The sequence below is a fragment of the Nothoprocta perdicaria genome, unplaced genomic scaffold, assembly GCF_003342845.1.
Source record: "Nothoprocta perdicaria isolate Ctin4 unplaced genomic scaffold, notPer1 scaffold_14, whole genome shotgun sequence".
Taxonomy (NCBI): Eukaryota; Metazoa; Chordata; class Aves; order Tinamiformes; family Tinamidae; genus Nothoprocta; species Nothoprocta perdicaria.
Window position 1 is genome coordinate 4,402,839 of NW_020454538.1, and position 20,335 is coordinate 4,423,173.

Below are 20,335 nucleotides of genomic sequence, written 5' to 3' on the forward strand. Positions count from 1 at the left end.
GCCCAGCACATAATGATTATTTAGCAATAGCTACTGTGTAACATTTAACTAGGAAACCTGAGCTGACACTGACAATCTCTCTGGCAGTGTAGTCTGCTCACCATTTAGTAGTTGAGTAATCTGTGAACTACTGTAAGAATTTCATTTGTGGTTCGATATGTTCTAATGGAAATACAGATGACAATAGTCCCTCCGCTTTAGCGTTTGTAATGTGAACAGCTATCATAGTGTGACTCCTAATGTTCAGAGTTAATGAGTCAGTTCTCTTCCAGACACAGAAGGCTATCTGCAAATCGCTCAATTTTTGTAAAGGAGAATAATTGGGAAGAGTTTTTACTTCCCTTCTCATTTCTGAGGCTGCAGAACACAGTTGCAAAATGCTGTCAATGTTTATTCTCTGCACATGAGGACTGCACTCAGTGGGGGAGAAAACAGAGTTCTTAATATTGGCTTGATCAGACTGACCTTCCAATTGTGAAAAGCATTTTTAGTTTGAATCAGAGTACTGAGGATGGTGGTGTGTTCTGTTCTGCCTCATCCTCCCTGACAGTTTTGCTTCTTTTAGACTGTTTGCTCATGCTGGTGTACAAGGATAAATCTGAACGAGCAAAAGGGCATAAGGAGAGGAGCAGCGTGACCTTAGAAGACATCTGTGGCTTGGATCCTGGGCTCTCCTATGAGGGCTTGAATCATACGCTTGCAATCATCTGCCTCTCTCAAGTTGTGATGCTTGGATTTGAGAACAAGGAAACAATGTATGCGTGGGATGTACGAATCCGCTACAGTTTGGGGGAAGGTAACCTTTGCCTTGTCATATTCCTTTTTTCTTCCTTTTTTTTTTCTTTGCAAGCAAAGAAAACAAAATCAGAGCTAAAATGCAAATAACGAAGTACAGCTAAGGAAAAGATTGCCACACGTTTGATGATGATGAGTCTGTTCTTTCCTATGTCTTAAAGCAGGTATCAAGATAATTTTGTGTGTTACTCTTCAGTACTGATAGCTAACTGAGAGCTTTCAACTTAGCTTTTGATTTGGGCAGTGGAAGCTTTTAATGATCCAAGCTCCACTTCTCTCCCTGCAATTTACTTGGGGTTTTGATGACAGGATTTAGAAGGAGCCTGACTTAAGAAAACTGATCTAAATAGAACTTGGCTGGTCAGATGCCAGTTTTATGAACATCCTACTAACCTACAAGGTATTCTGACTAAAATATGTCACTGCTAGTGTCTTCATTCAGCATGGAGCATCTTATGATTGCGAGTGTTATTGGACATAGTCTTCTCTTATGCTTTTTTTCCCCTTTTCTGGTCAGCAGCTCTTAAACATGTAGTTGTGAATAAGGAGTGGTAAATGGTTAATCTAGAGCAAGCTGTTCTTTAGGTTTATTTGGTGATGACTAGGGGAAGAGGATGGATGTGWGAGATGCACATTCTGTCTTCAACAATCACTTGCTAAAACATATGGCAAGGGATCTGTAACAAATAAATTGTTCCATGGCAATGTGAGCATAGGTGAGAAGGGTGAMCTTTGAATTTTGCACAAATGTGATATAGCTCCTGAGCTCATATCTAGGTAGCATTAGTAGGATAGAGACATGTGGATGTACAACTTGGATCCATCGAATACAAACTGTTGCACAAGGGGAATGGCTAGAGTGGCTCCCTGACCAATACAGGTGAATATATCTGGAGTATGTGGTGCACTTGGAATGAGAAAACAATATAGCTACATTTTCAATTAGCTTGTTAAATTTGGGATGTCCATGCAGCATAAATTTGTACTAAAAGAGTTGGAGGAGAATGTGCAGTTGATAGAATAGTTTTTTTTATGTGTGTGATCTTGCATTGGTGCAATCCAGGCAGAGAGTTTTTGATTTAAATCTGCATACAAGAGTGATGGAGGTTATTAGTGATGGTGAAGCAGAGGAAGGAGATTTATTAAAGAAAGCTTTGGGTGAGACAGAGTTTGGCCTATTGGATGGAGCTGTAGTTCCAGATGCAGCGCTGGAGTAGAAACGGAAGATGAGAGCTTGTGTGGAGGTGAAGTCTGATACGGATATGTTCTTGCTCTGGGAATAGGGTGAATGGGTACTGAAAACAGACTCTGGAGAGATAACCTCAGAGTTTGAGAAATGAGATTAAAAAGGTTTTGGGAAGGAGGATCTAGACAGGAAAGAGAAAAAAAGTTTTACTGAATTTTGGCTGTGAAAGTGTGACGAGACAGGGAAAATGGAGAAGACAATGCCATATGTGCTGGTGAACTGGAGGTTATAAGGCTGGAATGCTAATTTGGAATGAAGTTGATGCTCTGTTTGAGCAAGAATTGCAGAAGTGAGTGAGGTGACTCTCAGGTATGAGAGAGTGCTTGAGCCCACAGCTGATGCTGAGAAACCTGGGGACAGGACAGCTCTGAAGAGGAAAAGGTTAGCTACAGCAAATGAAGAGCTTGGAACTTTTTCCTCATGCATCCTTTCAGCTAAGCAGCTGTTTGTGGTTTGGTGTTTGATTTTATTTATTTTTTTCTCTCTGCTCTGGAGTTGATCAGATTTGGGCCTTATATTTCTCTGTGGTGCTCTAGAACTAGAACCTGAGCTGCAGTTCTTCGTTTTCGTCAGATGCAGCTTGCAGCAGGCTTTTTCAGTACGTCCCACTCCTCATTTATGTGAGGCAGGAAAAATCCCAATGCTTCTATTCCTATAGTTTTATTACTAGCAAAGTAACTCTGAAGTTAACTGCTCAGTTGTGCCTCTTTTTTGGGTGGTTTTGACACCTTTTTCGTAGTTTGTAGGTAAAACAGCTTGTGTTGCATAGTTGATACCCAGAAGAGGACATCAGGTGACTCTTGACTTGCTCCCTAGCAGTACTAATGGCAAAGCTGTAAGTAGAGCTGTGGTTAGATCTATCTCGGGCTCCTTAAACATTTCTCTTGAATGACTTTGTGGCTAATTCGGCTGGAGCCGYAGGGGACTTACCAAATGCATGTCATACATGAGCAGTTAACTAACTGCTAGTTGGTAACTAAGAATAAAGGTAGTATTTAAATGAGAAGCCTACTTGAAACTCATGATGCTTGAAGGAAYAAGAAGGAGGCAGAAGGGTTCTAAGAAATGACATTACTTGAAGGTTACCCTTTAGATCTTGTAGGCAAGAAGCTGTTTGTAAGGTCTTTAATGGATAATGAGAAAATTAGATTATGCACCTGATTAAATGCCCCACTGAAAACCTTTGACTGGAAATGTAACTGTCCTGACACTATCCCAGGTTAAGATAGACTATTTGTCTAACCATAAAGCAAAACCTTGGAGGAATAGTAGAGGTCAGGATAGATTTAAGGTTAGAGGCTTGCTCACTTACATTGTTCTTTTGAACTGCTTGAAGATTTGAGCCTTTGAATTGTTTCATGCAGCAGCCCTGAAGGAGGACATGGGAGGCTAGCCTAGAGCAGCCCATGTTCTAGGTAAGAATGCTTGCAATATAGGAGATARGAGAGTTAGAATATGAACTTGAATCTTGTAAACTCAAATGGAAAGATGTTTTTTGCTCTCGCTCTTCTGAAGTTTGGATTGTGAAATATGAAGAGTTAATAAACATTCTTAAATGTCAGTTGCCTATGAATCATCTAATTTCCCAGTCATTTTAAATGTCTGGGCATCTATAGTCACCAGCTCCCCAAAGATTCACATAGGTAGGAAAACATAATTTTCCCCAGTTTTACTGCTAGGGAAGACAATATATGGGAAGGAGTGAAACAATTTATTAAAGGTTGCAAATGAGTCAGTGATGGGGCRCTGGTTAGAGCCTGCCTCTTTCTTTCAGCCTTGCCTTTTGGGCTCCTTGGATGCTGCTAAATGTACATGGATATAAGAAGAAAAACAGGCTGTTGAGAGGAATAAATAGAATCATTTGTAGTGATGTGAAGGGTAGGAGGAGGGTATGACTTAAGGATGGGCTGGATAACGGGCTAATTTGAAATAGGGGGTAGCCTGGAAGGCTTTGGATAAGTAACATCAATTGTAGCATTAAGGCAAGATGATTTCTTTTCAATACTAAATTGGCCTAACAAAGTAATGAGCTTGTAGCTATTGACCGACTTGTCTGGACTTTACCTAAAATCTTGATGTTAGAACCTAGTGGTGTGGACACAGACTATCTTTGAAAAAAATGATTTATGTTACAGAAGCCATGGTACATTACTTCTGTTTTCTGAGGTAACTTTTTTTTCCTTCCTTATTTAATAGTTCATAGGTTTCAAGTTTTTGTAGCACCTGGTACTAAACTAGAGAGTGGGCCTGCTACGCTGCATTTCTGCAACGACATTTTCGTCCTTGTAAAAGACCTTCCTCCTAGCGTCATGGGGCAGTGGAAGCTCTCGGATCTGCGGCGATACGGAGCTGTCCCAAATGGATTCATCTTTGAAGGGGGTACCAGATGTGGCTTCTGTAAGTACAATTGGAAATTATCTCCTAAAAGTTATTTTAAACCTTTTGTAAAAATGTAATTACCAGTTCTGTCAACTCTGAGTTTTGAGAAACAACTGTGTAGCTTTCAGTCTTTGTAAAAGCAGCCTTGTGATATCAGAGAGTGACTCTCCAGAAGTTGTTGAGTCAACTGCTACTGCTGGACACAGAACAAGAAAAAGATGATGAAACGTTAGGGGCTGGTTATTAGAACAGAAAGTTGATGGTGTGATTAGCTTGATACTTACCTATTTTTGAATTATGCCCACTAAAGTTTTGGCCTCAGAAGCAGAGTTTGGAGCCACTCCAGACTGATGATCTGTGACTGCAAATGGATCTGTGTTTCTCCAATTCAGATGTGAAGCCATTWGGCTTGTGTAGTGAAGTGTGAAAATAATAGACTTTTTTTTCCTCTGCCAAACCAAAAAGTTGTTGCAAATCCAAAGATGATGTTTTCCCCTTTCTTCCCAATTTTTGCCAGAAGTCCTGAGGAATATATTATTTTGATTCATTTCCTATAGTGAGGTTTTTTATTTGTTTTGCCTGTTGAAAAGAACAGAGGTGAGTTATAAATATGGCAAGCGTTGACCGTACTCTGTTTTGCCCTAGAGGTTCCCGGTTTAGGATGCTTGTTTATTATGTGAAAGTTTCTGATTCACATTCTTCTGTGACTAGTTTGGAGATTGTGGTTGAAGTGTTGTCTCCAGCCTCTGAATTATAGGTGTAGCCTGGGAAGCGACAAATCACTTTTCTTTTAAGGTTATTCTGCTTCACTGAAATATTAAGCTGTGTAGGAACTGAACTCCAGTGTTTTGTTTCCTGGTATTGTGTTTAGACCGTGTGCTGACTAAATGTTTGTAGCGTTTAAGGGGAAGTCAGAAGCATCATCCCTCTCGGTTGGACCTGGTTAAATTTCTGTAGGTCCATGAACACCTGTAATTTAAGCAATTTATTTTCTATACAGCATAGAATAGTTTTTTTGCCTCTGTGGGCAAACATCTGTTTAAATACAAACTAGAATTCTGTGAGTGTATTTCTGTGCAAATGTAATTTGGGTCCAAAATATACCCCAGAAAATTTACGTTTTGAATAACAACCTCCACAAAGTCCCCGATTCCCATTCCCTTGTAAGCATTCTTGAGTTCTTTTTTTTTCTTTTTTTTCCAAAGCTGCTGCTTTTCCTGAGCACTTTATGTAGAGCTTCATTTTCTGAGCTAATGAAATCTTAAGTTATTTAAATATTTACAACTTGTATTTAAAAAAAATAGAGGGAGAACTGAAATAGAGGTGCTAGCAGCCGTTAAATAACTTTGGCCGTGTTTAGGTAGATTGATAACTGTTTTAATCTSTGTAAACATGCGGCTCATCAAATGAGAGAATATAAAATTTATTTCTGTGATYAGTTGTCCCTAGATAGCTTCAGGACGACTAATGTGCTGGATAAAAGTACAAGAGCCTTGTGATATTTTGGCATTAGTTTTTGCTATTACTCTCCAAAAGTTGTCTCTGGAGAGGAGTTTATCTTATTGCCATTAAGAACTTTAAATAATGACTTGAATTTGGAGTACAGAGCTTATTGCAAATGATGCCTGTGGATCACAATGGTTTGGTTTATGCAGACTTTCAYTGGAATGAGGAAGGAGATAGCATATTCTGAGCAATATCCAAAAATTAAAATGACTAGCAGAAAATAATGACGGCCGTTAGGATTTTTCTGCTGGAAAGGAAACAATTGGGTCTCTTTTGTGCCTTTTCCACAGGGACTGCTCAGCACTGACTAACAAAGCTTTTGCAGCACTGACTGCATTTCTTATGTGTGTTACCCTTTTGGAGAGGGATGCTGCGATAGGATACGCAGTGCAGAGATWTAGGACTACTTACTGTACATGTTTTCATATTAAGGAGATGAATGGATATGTTTCCAATTTCAGCTTTCCTTCTTGAAAGCACAGAAGTAGGGGGTAGCTGCAGATCAAAATGAAATGCACTGACTTGTTTATCTCCTCCCTCATGTAGAAAGTTCATTCCTTACTGGCTGCTTCAACCAAGGCATCTGGAAAGTGTCTTGATAAGTACTAGGCAGGATCATTTGTGGTAGCGATCTTGCAGCTAACCACTAATTGTCTACTGTGGTGTTCACTGTTTTAGTTTTACCACCTTGATGTGTAACATGGCTGCAGAGAGATACTTAGTGTGAGGCTGACTTACCAAGCCTGGTGCTGCTGGGAAGGATGGATGAGTAAAGAAGTGTCTCCAGTATTTAATAATGCACTTAGCCCTTACACAAATAAACACGGTAGCTTATTTTCAAAGGTTAGTGTTGCTTCAGTAGAGAAAGCTTGCTATAGCAACTCCTTYGTGTTATAACAGTATTGATCAGTGCTGTTTGTTATGCAGCTTTGTAGAATACTAATTACTAAGCATCTATTGTGCAGTAAGCAGCTAATTGTTTTAGAATGAGATCAGAGAGGAACTTGTARTTTGGATGGTGCGATCTGAAAAGCACACAAGGAGTGAGGTTAGAAGGGAGATTGTCAAATCCAGCTTCACAGGCAGTGGACAACTACCATAGCTTGCCCAGGGTTTGAATATCTCCAAGGATGGGGACTCCTGAGGCTCTCTGTGCAACCTGTTCCAGTTTCAATGAATTTTTTTATTTCAACTTGTGTCTGTTGCCTCATGGACTAAAAAGAATCCATCTCCTTTGCCTCCTCCTGTCAGGTATTTATATATGTTGATAAGTTTCCCTCCCATGCCTTCCTCTTTTTCCATGCTGAACAATTTCAGCTGCTCCAAGTCCTTGATGAACTTAGTGGCCCTTTGCTGAACTCACTGCAGTTATGTCCATGCCTCTCTTGTTCTGTGGAGACCAGTACTGGGCACAACACTTCTGAGAGATGTGTGACAGTGCCCTCATCTTCTCAGCTTCAAGTGTTTGTGTCCCTCCTGCCGAGGTGTGGTTGGTACCTAGAGAAACAACAGCTCAGCCTCAGTGGAARGGCTGGAATTTGTCTTGTTATGTAACCAGGAATGCAGATGTCACTGGCATTAGAGAAGGATGGAGTGCAACTCTAGCCTTGTGATTAGGAGCCCAGCTCTGGGGTACAGACCCTCGGTTCTGGGCACTGTTTGCAAGAATCGTTGCCTTGTTGTATAACAAGATTTGGAAATAAAACGAACTGTTTACATTTCCTATTATGCTCCTTACCTGTAACTTGTTCTGGATTTGAGCATATTGAGTGCTGTTCTATCATATCTCCATGTTGCAATGAATGTAGATGATTCATTTCACAGTTCAGGGTGTCAACTGCCCATGAAACTKGGTGGTATAAAATGTGAATGGATGACATAAAGGTGATGAATTTGTTCCTGGGGYACAAACACCAGAACTATTTATATTATACAAAAATTCAGATTATTTTTGGAACCTTACTTCTGGATTTTGGGTTTACCTGGTGGATGTGTATGCCTGGTTCTCACACTGAGAAGAACTAATGATTTAGTTCTAATGAACTGAAGATTTAGAACCAATGACTTTTCTTTGCCATTCCCCCTTCATTCAAAGGAAAAAAAAAAAAAAAAAACCAAAAAAACCCTGAAACCTCAAACAAGATCAGTTTTGGGTATTGCTCTCATAGGATTGAAGTCTGTTTCAAAAAAATCATAATCTTTCTTACCCTTCTGTTCCTGGTTTTCTCACAGAATTTTTCATAAATATGAAGTGCACAATTAAGGTTTTGAATTAGTTGCTCAGTGGATAGTTTTGTTCTATTTATTTATATATTTATTCAAACTCTTTGGTGCAGTATCTRAACAGAGGGAAAACATCTGAGATAATGCTGATACTTCAAACATTAAATCTAGGTGCGTTCTCAAGATAGGTAACACCAGATTATACTTAAGCAGGGAAAAATCRTTTATAACTTGCATTTCTCTAGCTCTTGATATCACAATTACTGCATTGTACTGCGAGAGATTTGATAATCCCTTCTTCTGTTCATGGCAGCTGCAGATAAGTTCATCTCTGGGGCAAAATTCTTCTCTCCCCCTCCCATGTCCCTGACTTCTCTATAGTGGAAGCTCTATAACACATGTACCATTTGCCAAAAGAAATGTGGGGCAATTGAGAGGTTTGCTTAGAGGAACAGACTGGAGAGGAAAAAAAAATAAAACAAAAAATCCAGCCTTTTGTTTGCCTAGTTCCAGAGCCTAGTTTGAAATTGATATGTATTTTTTCACCAGGGGAGGAACTTGGAGAGCCCCTGGCTGCCCCGTTGCAAAGAGATAGTGATACTGCTGCAGTTAGCTGCAGGATGAGCAGATGTATTTCTGTGTTCATTTTGATATTTTGGTAARATGACCTTCCTTCCCTGTGAAGACTTCTGCAGTTGACTCTTAGAAATTGTTCCAAAATAGTGGCAGTGGCTATGGACATCCTGGAAGGGTCAAAGAAGAGCCAGATAATAAGTGGATTTTTTTAACGAGAATTTTTCTGAAAGTTAAAAGCAGTAGAGATGGTTGACCTGAGTAACATATAAAATTTTGTGATAAATTTGGGCTTTCTTAGGTGAAGGCTTCTGTGTAAATGTACAGATATTATTCTATAACATCTGTAAGCATACAGCAGACTAAACTGTATTTTTATTCATCTGCTTTGTTTTTAGTAGCCATACTCATGTCATATTGAGCAGTAATGAGAATCTGGAATAGCATTTTTAGCAGAGAGGACAAGGCTGACTGAGCTGAGTATCCTGAGAGACCTCCTAAAGTTGGTGTGAGGAACAGCATGGCCATTGCCATGTGCTGAACTGCCATGACTGGAACCTGCTGTGAAGCTAGGGAGCTTTGGGCTCTGGTGTTGTCTGCCAAGTGCTAGGAGTAATAATTCATGGTGAATAACTGGCTCTCCCTCCCTTGGTTTCACAGAAGGCAGTGATCTAAGTAATTTTCTGGGACTGTGCATTTTCCTGATGTGATTGTGCAGAGATGCTCTTTTAATATGATGAATTCAAGTCAAACATTAAACCTTAATCATATTTGGAAGTTTGGTGAAACTGGCAGTTTCTTTACTGAACCATACACTGCTTTCCTGCTAAATGCCACTGAGGGACTGGCCGAGTGTCTGAGCCTTGTGCAAGTGGGTGCAGGCTGCTTTTCAGTAAGTCTCTTGCCCCATGGAAAGAGAATGAGCAAGGTCTTTGCTCCAGGAAACAGCTGCATGGTATTACAGTGATGCATACCACATATTCCTCAGCTTCCAAATGCTTGTGCACCAAATCTATTCCAACACATGGCTGAGATGTATGATTTCTAGTAGAGAATTTCTCAACTGCCTTTTTTCATGCTGTTTTTAAATAAATGCTGTTTTTACATATGTGTTTAAAACATACCTCAGTTAAACGCCAGCTATTCATTCATCTCTTCAGATGTGTTTTGCAAGGACTATCTGACTTTTTCCAGTATAGTTCTATCTAGCAAAACAAGAAAGAAAATATTTCCTGTGAGAGTTGATTAAATACTATGGTGATTATGTTAATAATGGGCTCTCCCCCCAAAATATTTTATACATAGGTATTAGGTTCGTGCCTATGTATAAGTGCACCTATATTATTTGTGCTAGGTATATAAARACCAACATGCTTGTTTTGCGGATTTCCAAATGAATGGTTCTTGCAGAAATATTTCTTTGCAGAAATCGTCCTTCTAGGGATGGATTCATTGAGGCAATACCTAAATTTTGAATCATTCCTCAATGCGCCCTTACCCAGCTTCTTCCAGTGCAGGAGTCTGTGACTCTTGGTCATCTTTTGGGGAGGGGATATGAGGACAAAACTGAATGTGTCCCAACCCAAACCTCTGTTAACGTACTAGGATCTGCCAGGCTGCATAATTAGTATTGTCATCTTCTGGGTGGATGACCTCTAATAGCAAAGGCAACACATAGATATGTGCAGTGAGAAAATATGGGATAAACTTGCTTTAAAAAATTAAATAGAAAAACAACATCAGAGAGATGCAAAGGGAAATAGGCTTAGCCCTGGGTTACTTTTCCTGTGCTTGTATGTGTGCAGAAATCTTCTGAGTTGTTTGAACACCGTGTTAATATTTGTGTATCCCGAGTCTTGAGTAGTATATTTGGGACCTGGTACCCTAGAAACGATTGGCAAGCTAACCTTTAAGTATAGATGTAACTTATACCAACAAGTCAGCTCTGATGTCAGTAGAGCTTATAGCAGTTCACCAAAAGAAATAAACTGTATCAGAAATGGAAGTTTTTCTTTCTTTGGAGAAGTGCTGACTTTKAAGTGGAAGAAAGGTGGTGGAACAATAAACCAGGTTACCAAGATGCTGCTAACAACATTGCCCCGAATGGATATAAGTAGAGCAGAGGCAGAGACTTAGATGTGACRTAAATTGAGAATGATATGAGTCTGGGTCAGAACATATTCTCCCTGGATGGTTAACTTACTGCTAGTTGGATCTAATTTATCAAAATAGTGTATCTGGTTTGTGATCTGCTCCCTGCTATCCCCTTTCTGTGAATCCCATATTCCCTTGTCAAGCAACCAAATGCATATCCCTTGTTTGAGTAAAATGGTATCCTGTTTAGTATGACTGGATGTGTGTGTGGAATGTGATAGGAGGTGCAAGTGTTTTGGTCAAGTTGGCTCTACTGCTTTAGGTAAAAATGTCAGAAATGTGCAGGAAACTCAAAAGAGACTAGAAGATGTGTACAGGTCACACTTGTGCCTGAGTCCTTAGGAGAGTAAGGTGCAAAACTTTACATCCTGAACTAAGATTGTTTTCTTTTTTTTCTGGATTTATAGTGCACATGGCTGTTAAATTTCTATTTTTCTCTATCATTATTATTATCATCACCTATTTTTTCCTGAAGTTGCTTCTTATTGAGGTAGCCTAGGGATAGACTTTTGCCTGACAGCTTAAGGTCATCAAAATACCAGCTATACCTTTTCCTGATGGGACAGATAACTTTTAAATAAAATGTTGTGTGGAGTGTTTTTGGTCTTGTGTGTTGTCCATGTAGCCACGCAGCTCAGAACTTGTTTGTTTGTTTAATGATTCTCATTCTAATTTGGTTAGGGCTATTCTTAATGAATGGAAAATAAAATATCAGAACAGAGCAGAGGGTAAAGATCTGATGACAACATTGCAGACTCGTGTTACGTTCTGTTAATAGTAGACATATAGGAGCTGTCTTGGTAAGTAGAAATATGGGTGAAATGGCTGCTAGTTTATAAAGGAATTCAGCAAAATAACCCAGACCTGACCCACTGTGACATAAAAGGCTGTTTTTTTGTTAAAATTAGATAGAAGTAGAATTAACCTTGTTTATATTGCTGAATACACTTTCAGAATCCCTAAAACTTGCATAGCTAAAATTTGATCTACAAAGTTTCAGGTGTAGCTGAAAGAATAAAATAATAAAGAAGACCCAGAATAAAAGATGCAGGTAGTTGTTAGGCATGTGGCTTGTATTTTGACATTGTTCTAATTGYCTGGGTCTCAGAAAGTTAGTGTAAATGAGCTGTTGAACTTGTCTGTATTTTGATGCTGTAGTATATACTCACCTGACGCTATTCTTATTTCTTTTCTCTGTAGAACTTTTTGATTTCTCTTCATGACTTGCAATTAACTCTTTGGATCAGCATATTTATAATTAACTTAAGCTAAATACATTTCTTGTGCAGTAAAAAAAAMCCCATTTTTTAATGTTGTGCTTTCTTGCAGGGGCTGGTGTTTTTTTCCTTTCCTGTGCTGAAGGAGAGCAGATCAGCTTTCTGTTCGACTGCATTGTCCGTGGCATCTCCCCGACGAAAGGCCCTTTTGGTCTACGGCCAGTCCTACCAGGTTAATATAGGAAGTATAGAGTAACCACATAAAGCAGCAACTTGCCAYGTCTAGCACTTACTGCTCTGACTGTCATAAGTTTGCAGGCACCAAGGGCATAGAAAGTACAAAGTGTTTCTCATTCTGAAATGTCACAGTATAAATTTACCCCTCGAATGTACCCAGTTTCTGCTGTTGCTCTGGCTTGTTCATTTGTTCTGATGATAGTGCTAAGATGATTAGGCTTAGCTAATGCTAAACCTAGCTTTCTCTTATTTAACAATGCTAAAATAAAATAATTTGAATTGGATGAACTGTAACAGTCTTAAACTTAAGTCAATTTGGATCCATGTCTGCATTATTATTTTGATAGCGTAATGAGCTGAGACCAGGAAAACTAACTTCTGGGGCATTTTGAGTTCATCCCAAAGTCCTGTCAACCCTAGAGAACTCTTGTCAGGGCTCTGGATCACATTACAGTTCTGCAGCTTGAGCTTTTCTTTTTGGTGTATGAGAATTACATTCCTTTTCCGATTTCATTTCTATTCCTATTTTGAATGCACTGCAATGTTGAGAAAGCAAATGAGATGGAATCATAGAAAGCCCTTTTGCTTTTTGACTTTGGCAAAGGAAGAAATACTGAAATATTGAGTTGGAGGGACTGTGCCAAATAGGACAAGAGTGTGAATAAAGAGACTGCAGAAAAATATCTGTGAAGTGGCTGTCTGAAGGGAATAGGCTGTAACAATGGTGAGGGATGAGACAGGATTTGTAGAAAATGTTAAGGGTTTGTCTTTGAGTTTTAGGCAAATGGTAAGGATTTGACAGAGCTTTATTGCTCTAACAAGCCTGAAGACAATCATTTGTGGGAAGGAAATGTGAAGGAAAAGATTAGGGTGTAAAATTTGTGGAAATGAATTCAAATTAGTTAAATTAAGGCAAATGCAGTACATACCAGGCTCAGTTTCTTTTCTTTCCCATAGTTGTAATGTCAAAGTGAATAAAATAACTACAATACACAATAGGCAATTCTGAGGTGTGTGCTCCCATTGAACTATCTAGAGTGTTTGAAAAAGAGAAAAAAATCAGTGCTGACACTTTGAGACTTAACTTTGYCCTGAAGGCATATTTTTTACATTTCTAGAATTGGATTATGCATGTACAATCCCAAATCTTCCATTTAGCAAAAATGTGCATCTAGAAAATGCTCCAAAATTACTAATGTATATTCTGTTATCTTTGTGGAATAATTACTTGTGTGTTTTTGTTGTTGTTGTTGTTTTCCTTATGTCATTCTCTCAGACATCTCTTTTTTGTTTTTTTTTTTTTTTTTTTTTAGGAACGTTTAGAAGTAAATCTGCTTTTTTATCTTACAGTGATCAGTTCAGCCCTTGTGTTTGTGTGTTATTCTATTATATCCACATGTATTCCCTTCCTTCCTTCAAGATGTCTGACTCTGAGTGCGTGAAGCAGATGGGGGAATATCCAGGGAGTTAATGGGTGGTTGGTAGTGAGGGAAGTCCCATTTTCTCGATTTTCTTGGGTCTGTTGTCTTTATTTCATCTGCCTCACAGACCTACCACTAAAATGAGATGAAGATCCACTTAGCCACTGCATATTGTTTTGTTTCCATGGACAGGAGCAGTGGCCTCCATTCCGTGTTCAGTAGAAATGTGCTGTGGTTTTGAAGGCTGTTTGTGTCTCTACCTTTGTGCCTCCCAGTCCTGGGAGCCCTTCTATACATGCCCCTTCATACAATCCTTATTTTTTAGATTTTTCCCAGTTGTTCATTTATTGTCCCATTCAGGGGAGTCTGTACAAGACATGCACCTAGACATGTTCAGTGCTGGTGATTCATCCATAGACTAATTTTCAGTATTAACTGTGCCATGACATGGAGTGGACTGTATTGCTCAAAGATCAAGTCTCTCCCTGCCGCATCTGGCAAGAGTACTGAAATTCACCCCATCTCCTGGAAGTCATGTATTAAATAGGCTGATTGTTTGTGCACCTTAGCTAACTAGGCCAAAACTTCCATGTTGGGGCTTCTACCTAGAAACACACAGTCAATGTTACTGGTATTTACTGCAGTGTAAAGTCCTACACAATCTTTAACTGTGCTTTATGTGTGCAGTGCTGTGGTTTTATGTAATTTAATTTCAAATTTAATCCTTTCATAGGAAACAGTTTGCTTTCTACAATTTGGCTTTTGTAGAAAGGCAACAACTTAAAATGCATTTGAATAACTCTTAAGCATTTTCAAGAAAGGAAAGCATGAAAAGGTCATTTTTAAAGAGAAAAGAATGTAATGTGAGAATAGGTTAGATTGACAGTGTTGTTGGACACCAATACTCTYGGAACAAATATAACTAGCAAAGTAATGTAGTTAATGCTTGCTTAGCTCGTCTTTGGAAAAATGTTAATAAATTAAGCTTCCTTATGTACAAACAGCTCACTTTATGCTAAATGGACCACAGAAATATTTAAGTATCAGCATGAAATYTGTAGGAAGTGATAGAGACAGAACTGAGGAGAAGGACTGGAAAATGAAAAGTTTTTTACTTGCCATAGTGCCACTTCAAACAAGTGTAAAATGCTCAGTGTCCAAAGGATCTTGTAAAGTGCATGTGCGAGGGAAACTTGCTGAAGCACAATATAGCCACCTGCACTTCAGGAAGATAGTTTAGAAAAATATAACTTATTTCTTTGGAAGCTTGCTGTTCTTTTAATGTAAATATTTTTGTTCATTTCCTGCATTTGATTGTGTTGTCTGTAAAATATATAGCGAAAATAATGAAAAGTGGAACTTTTATAGCGACTGGCCTTTGCAAAATACCGAAATCTGCTCTGATCTCACAGCCGATTTTGTTTTGAGCAGGAGGTCAGACCAAGGACCCCTTGAGGTCTCTTCCAGCCTGATTTTTTTTTTTTTGTGATTCTGTGGAAGATGCCATCATATAGATGCGAATATTCTCTCAAAATAATCCTTTATGCRTACATCCAAAATGAAATGTAAAAGGAACAGAAGGTTAGAAGGCTGTTACAGTTTACCACTGTGTGGTGCTTAATTTTTGGAACTCTGTAATGATGCAGAACTCTACCAAAATGCTCTTTTTGATAACACCATTGGCAAATTGGAAACTTTGATTTGTTAAAGGCTGCACAGTTGGGTCTTAAATTTGAGGCAGATGACGCTGAGTGGGAATGCATAGGTAATGCAGATACCTGTAAACATTTTGAGGCAATCTAGTATTTTAGTTGATGACTTTAAGTGGCAGGAGGTCATTGAATGGGTTGTTTTTCCCAGCTGCTAGTTCAAAAACAGTTGCCATAATTGGCTACTTTTATGGATTTTATTTTTTTCTRCTTTCCCCTTGGAGGAAGTATTTAGAAAGTAGACCATAGACCACAGAATTTGATGTTATTATCTTGATAGAAGTCTAGATATTGACAGAGTAATAAGTCACTGATTGCCTGATTTGTAACCCATAGTGAAYTTGCATGCATATTATTTGAGAGTTGTTTTTCTCGGGTGTGTATTACATTCTTTCTGTTCRCTTGTAAGCTTCCTCTTGGGTTCCAAACACAAAAGGGATGAAGGCCTCGCAGCCCATCAGTGACACCTTTTGTTGCGTGGGCATCAGCCAGCCTGGCTGAGGCTAAAGGGCAGCCTGGTCCTGCAAGCTGGAGAGACCCCAGGTGTAATGCTGATAGTCTTGATGTTCTCTCTTAATCTTGGAAGCTTTTCTAAGCTGCTCTGTGAGTGACTGGAGAGTCTGCAGTGCTGTTTGCTGAGGATCTCTCTGATCTTCTTGTTGAGGCTTGATGCACGGTCATTGCAAGGCAGCTCTGTGGCTGCCTTCTGCAGTAGCTGTACCAAGTGGGTCCTGCTCATGTTTTTACATCTTGTTATTCCTCCAGATGTGCTACAGGGTGTGGAGGTGCTGGCATGAAGGTGAGAGTCTAGGTCTGATTTGTGAATGTTACAGTCTGCAGTTACAAAGGAGGAAAGGACAGATGTTCAGCTGAACTTATTTAACTTTATTTAACAGTTTTAAGAGTTAATTATTTAAGATTGATTAACTGATGCTGCATTTTAAAGATGTGTATAATTTGAGATTATCTTAGGTAGCTGTTGATTTAACTTGATATGATACATTCTTGTTGACAGATGCTTGCCAAACAACCCTGGAGCTTTGCATCACTGTGAAACTTTATTTGTATATTGCCAAAGGATTCAGGATCTCCCACGATGAGCAGCTGATGTGGCTCTAATGAATATCCACCAACGTAATATAAAAATAAAATCTCCATCAGAGACATTTTTAGACCAGCGAAATTTCATGTAATCCTTCAGCTTTGCCCCAAAGCAAAGTTTAAGGAGATTGCAGTGACGTCCTTGCACAGAAGAACTTCCTTCATAGCATGGGAACTATTTCTGTTTTGGAAAATAAAGCACTTCGCGTTGAAGGGCTTGAGTGAATTTGATAGGGACTAAATCACATCACAGGGTGGTAGATGTGTGTGGGGTCTGGGAAGTGAAGGCACCAGTTGCATTGAGAGTTGCAGGAGCCACTGTAGGATGTTGCGTGGGCAGGAGTCGTCCCCATCTCCTTGGACAACTCTCAGGGCTGGTCATGATGCTCTTGTCCTGCTGAGTTAGTGGTATGGTAGATCACTGCATATTTGGTTAGACACTTGGCACTGTGCACGTACAAAGTGTCCAGTGGTGCCAACAAAGCCATCCTCACCGACAAAAACATCATGGGTTTTATTAAGCCTTAGTTCTAGTCTTGTATGATGGGAGGTTATAGGGTCTGTTCTCCAGGAAGGGCTGTTCTCCAACAAATTTAAGCCAGTGTCTTGAGTCTGGTTTTCTAGCAGAACGTCCTGATTAGCACKGGATAATCTATATCTGAGAACACAGGAATAAGGATTTACTGCTTCTGTGAGAATGATATTGTTCAGGCTTTCCAAAGAAGCCGTGATTTTTAGGAGGGAAGATTAAATGACAAATAGCATTATTCCTTAAAAGTTTTAGGGCGAAACAAAGATTGCAATAAGACCGATGAGTGATTATTGTTAGTGTCTGCCTAAGACTTCTAAGCATACGGCAGGCTTTGAAGTTACTTCTTCAAGCATCTCCTAGTGTTCGCTGAGGAGTTTTCTAGTCTCAGCTTTCCCTGCCACTGGGCAAGTGACTAAACCCCTGGGCAGTGTGGCACGAAAGGAAGATGGGCCTCCTATCACAGAAGGAGATGTTCAGCAAAACACCTGCTAAGCATATGGAACACGGGTTATGTCTGGAGATTCCCTGTTGGTGGGTGAAATGTGGTGTGTCCCATAGCTGATAGGATTGTTGGCTAGCAGTAGCGATGGCGTKTGTGTAATGCAGAACTTCTTCATTTGCTTCCTGTTCTCCTGCTTCTTCACCCCGTCCTGTATTTTGTTACAGGCCAATTTTGCAGGATCACTTGCTTGACGAGATTTGATTATTTATTTGTTAATATATTGTTTTACATTCGCAAGAGGGATCAGTTACTAAAAAAACTAATAGTTGTGTATGTCTAGTAATATAAAATCTGTATTCAATTGTATATCAAAGGAAAGAGAAGGATCTTGGTTTGCATCTTGGTTGACTTATTGCTTGATCTGTTTGCCAGCTTTATGCCTAGAGTGTTCTGGAAACGTCTTTGTTGCAACTTTGTGGATTTCAGGGCATTTAACTGGATACAGTAGAGGTAACTAGAGCAGAGGACATTCTAAAATAGATTCAAGCAGCAGCCTCTAACGTCATATGCCACTGGGCAGATAGTTGCTTGGACCTGCCTGCGTTGCACTGTAGGAGCTGGTGGCCAAATCCAGTCTCTTCCTCTGGCAAAAACCCAAATGGAAGGGATGAGGGGTGTGATTGAGTAAGCGCCTACGCAGGTCGCAGCTAGTCAGTGCTTAGTGTAGTTGTATTGCAAGGGAAGTAGGGGCTTGATGTGGAGACAATCCCGATCAGATAATCTCCTCTCTTCTGGTTTGCAAGTTAGGTTTGGAGGTTGCCAGGCCTTGGCATCAGGCAAGGTCACTATTTGAGCTGGAAAGCGCAGAGGAAGCAGATGTTGTTTGTCACGGGCTGTGGTGGRCAAAGGTAGGAATAATGTAGGAATTCTTCTGGAGCTCCAGTTGAGGCGACAAAGCTGCTCCCCTGCCTCAGCTTGCTTTGACTGTTGGGTGGAGCCTCACTAGCTAACATCACCAAACTCAAGTCTTTTAAAATTAAAAGACATCAGTTGAAAACTTTTTTCATTATTTCAGCCAGTTGTTATTGCTATTTTACTGACTTAGCCATAGCAATGTGTGTTATTATTATTATTATTATTATTATTATTATTATTATTAACACTTATTAGATGATTTGGTGATTAAATGATTTCTGTAGTGTACTCTTACTACTAGGTTGGTCAGATGCACAAGAGTCGCAGTTGTGAGGAAGCTAATCTGGGTTTTATCTGTTATTAGTTCCTTTCTGTATATAATGGTATAGGTTGCTAAAAACTTTTGATAATGAACGAGTTGGCAAACCGTTTGGACTGCTGAACACAGCACTCTCATCAGTGCTGTCTGCAGTAATCTGTAGGGTTCCTTTTGGAGTGTTGGTGGTGATTTCTTTCAACATCTGATCTTTATTGTTGTGCCTGTTGGAAACAAAATGGTGTAGAGGAAATTGACCTGTCTTCTGTGGAAAGGTCTTCCATGGTCTGTAAAACTTCTGGTCTTTCTCTTCAGCGTAAACTGGAAGGAGCTTTTTTAGGGGGAAGTAATTTTAGCTGGAATGGCAAAACCACAAAATGTATTGGAGGGAAAAATCTATATAATACATTTTTTAAAAATAATTCTAATTTTAATCATAAATGTGAAGGTAGAGACTCACGAGGGGGTTTATTTCCTCTCTAACTCCTGAAACTAGTCAAACCTTAAAGTGGAGTCTGTAAATAGATGATCTGTATCAGTTATGAGGATGTCAAATAGTTGCTCTTGTGAATAATGTTTTACTGTGTAGTTTTCTAMTATGTAGGAGGTGCTTGATCTTGAATGAAATTTCCAGCAAGATCAGTGARGTCAGAACTCTTTCTACAGGTCAGAGTTGTTGCCTTTTATTACTCTAGACCTTCTAGATGCTCATTCCCCTTGTATCTCTCTCCTAGAGTGCTGTGATGGTCAGGGGTTCGTCTCTGAAAGGACTCATACAGTCTTTGGTTATGAGCTCTAAAATCTGTGACACTTGGAATTTTGTAGCATGAGGCAAGGTTAGTGTTTGAGTGAAACATCCCYAGTGTTTCTGGGATGTGCTGTAAGGCAGGTTGTCCTGTATCAAGATTTTCTGATCAAGATTTYCCCTTTTCTGTAATAGAAGCCCCAACATAAGAATAAACAGGGGGGAGTACATCTCTCTTTTTCCTCTGATTTTTTTTTTTTCTGTATATCTTTATTTTTTTTATTTTCTATTCCTTTTTAAAGATCCAAGTACAAATCCAGCCTATTCGGAAGAGAGATTGGCTCATGAAGCTTTGCAGTTAGAGAAGCGCTTGAGCCTGCTGTCCCATACCAGTCGCCAGGGCAGTGGAGGTAAGAAATACCTTTAAATAAAGAGACAAATAGTCTTCCAATCCAGTGAGTTTCATGTGAAACATCGTTAATACAGAAAAATCCTGTAGTACATTAAATGTTTGTGCAACATCAAAAGAGTTATGCCCATCAAGTTGGATACCTTATTAGGTAATTTATCTCACAAATTGGAGTGAGTCAACTGACTTCTAGTTTGCACAGCAGGCTTATGAAGTCTGCCTCATAAGTATGAGGAAGGTTTTGAAATCATACCCAGGACTCCTGTGCTTTGATTCTGTTTGTTATTATGTTCTATCTGTACATGTCCCTTTTTACATATGAAAGTATAGTTGGTGCCTAGCTCTAATTTGGAGAAGGATCTGGACTGCCGTTTAATCATGTAAGAACAATTCTAGTTCCCTAGAACTTTTGCTT

The 20,335-nt window shown here is 39.4% G+C and overlaps 1 protein-coding gene across 2 annotated transcripts in view; it reads left to right on the forward strand.

Moving 5' to 3' along the window:
- Positions 1-20,335, forward strand: part of DOK7 (docking protein 7) — a 59,762-nt gene that overhangs the window by 2,301 nt on the left and 37,126 nt on the right. For both annotated transcript variants that reach the window (XM_026034137.1, XM_026034136.1), the window contains 4 exons: positions 566-796; positions 4,238-4,438; positions 12,206-12,325; positions 19,814-19,921. In XM_026034137.1, coding sequence (XP_025889922.1) covers positions 566-796; positions 4,238-4,438; positions 12,206-12,325; positions 19,814-19,921 — 660 coding nt within the window. The remainder of the gene's footprint in view (positions 1-565; positions 797-4,237; positions 4,439-12,205; positions 12,326-19,813; positions 19,922-20,335) is intronic.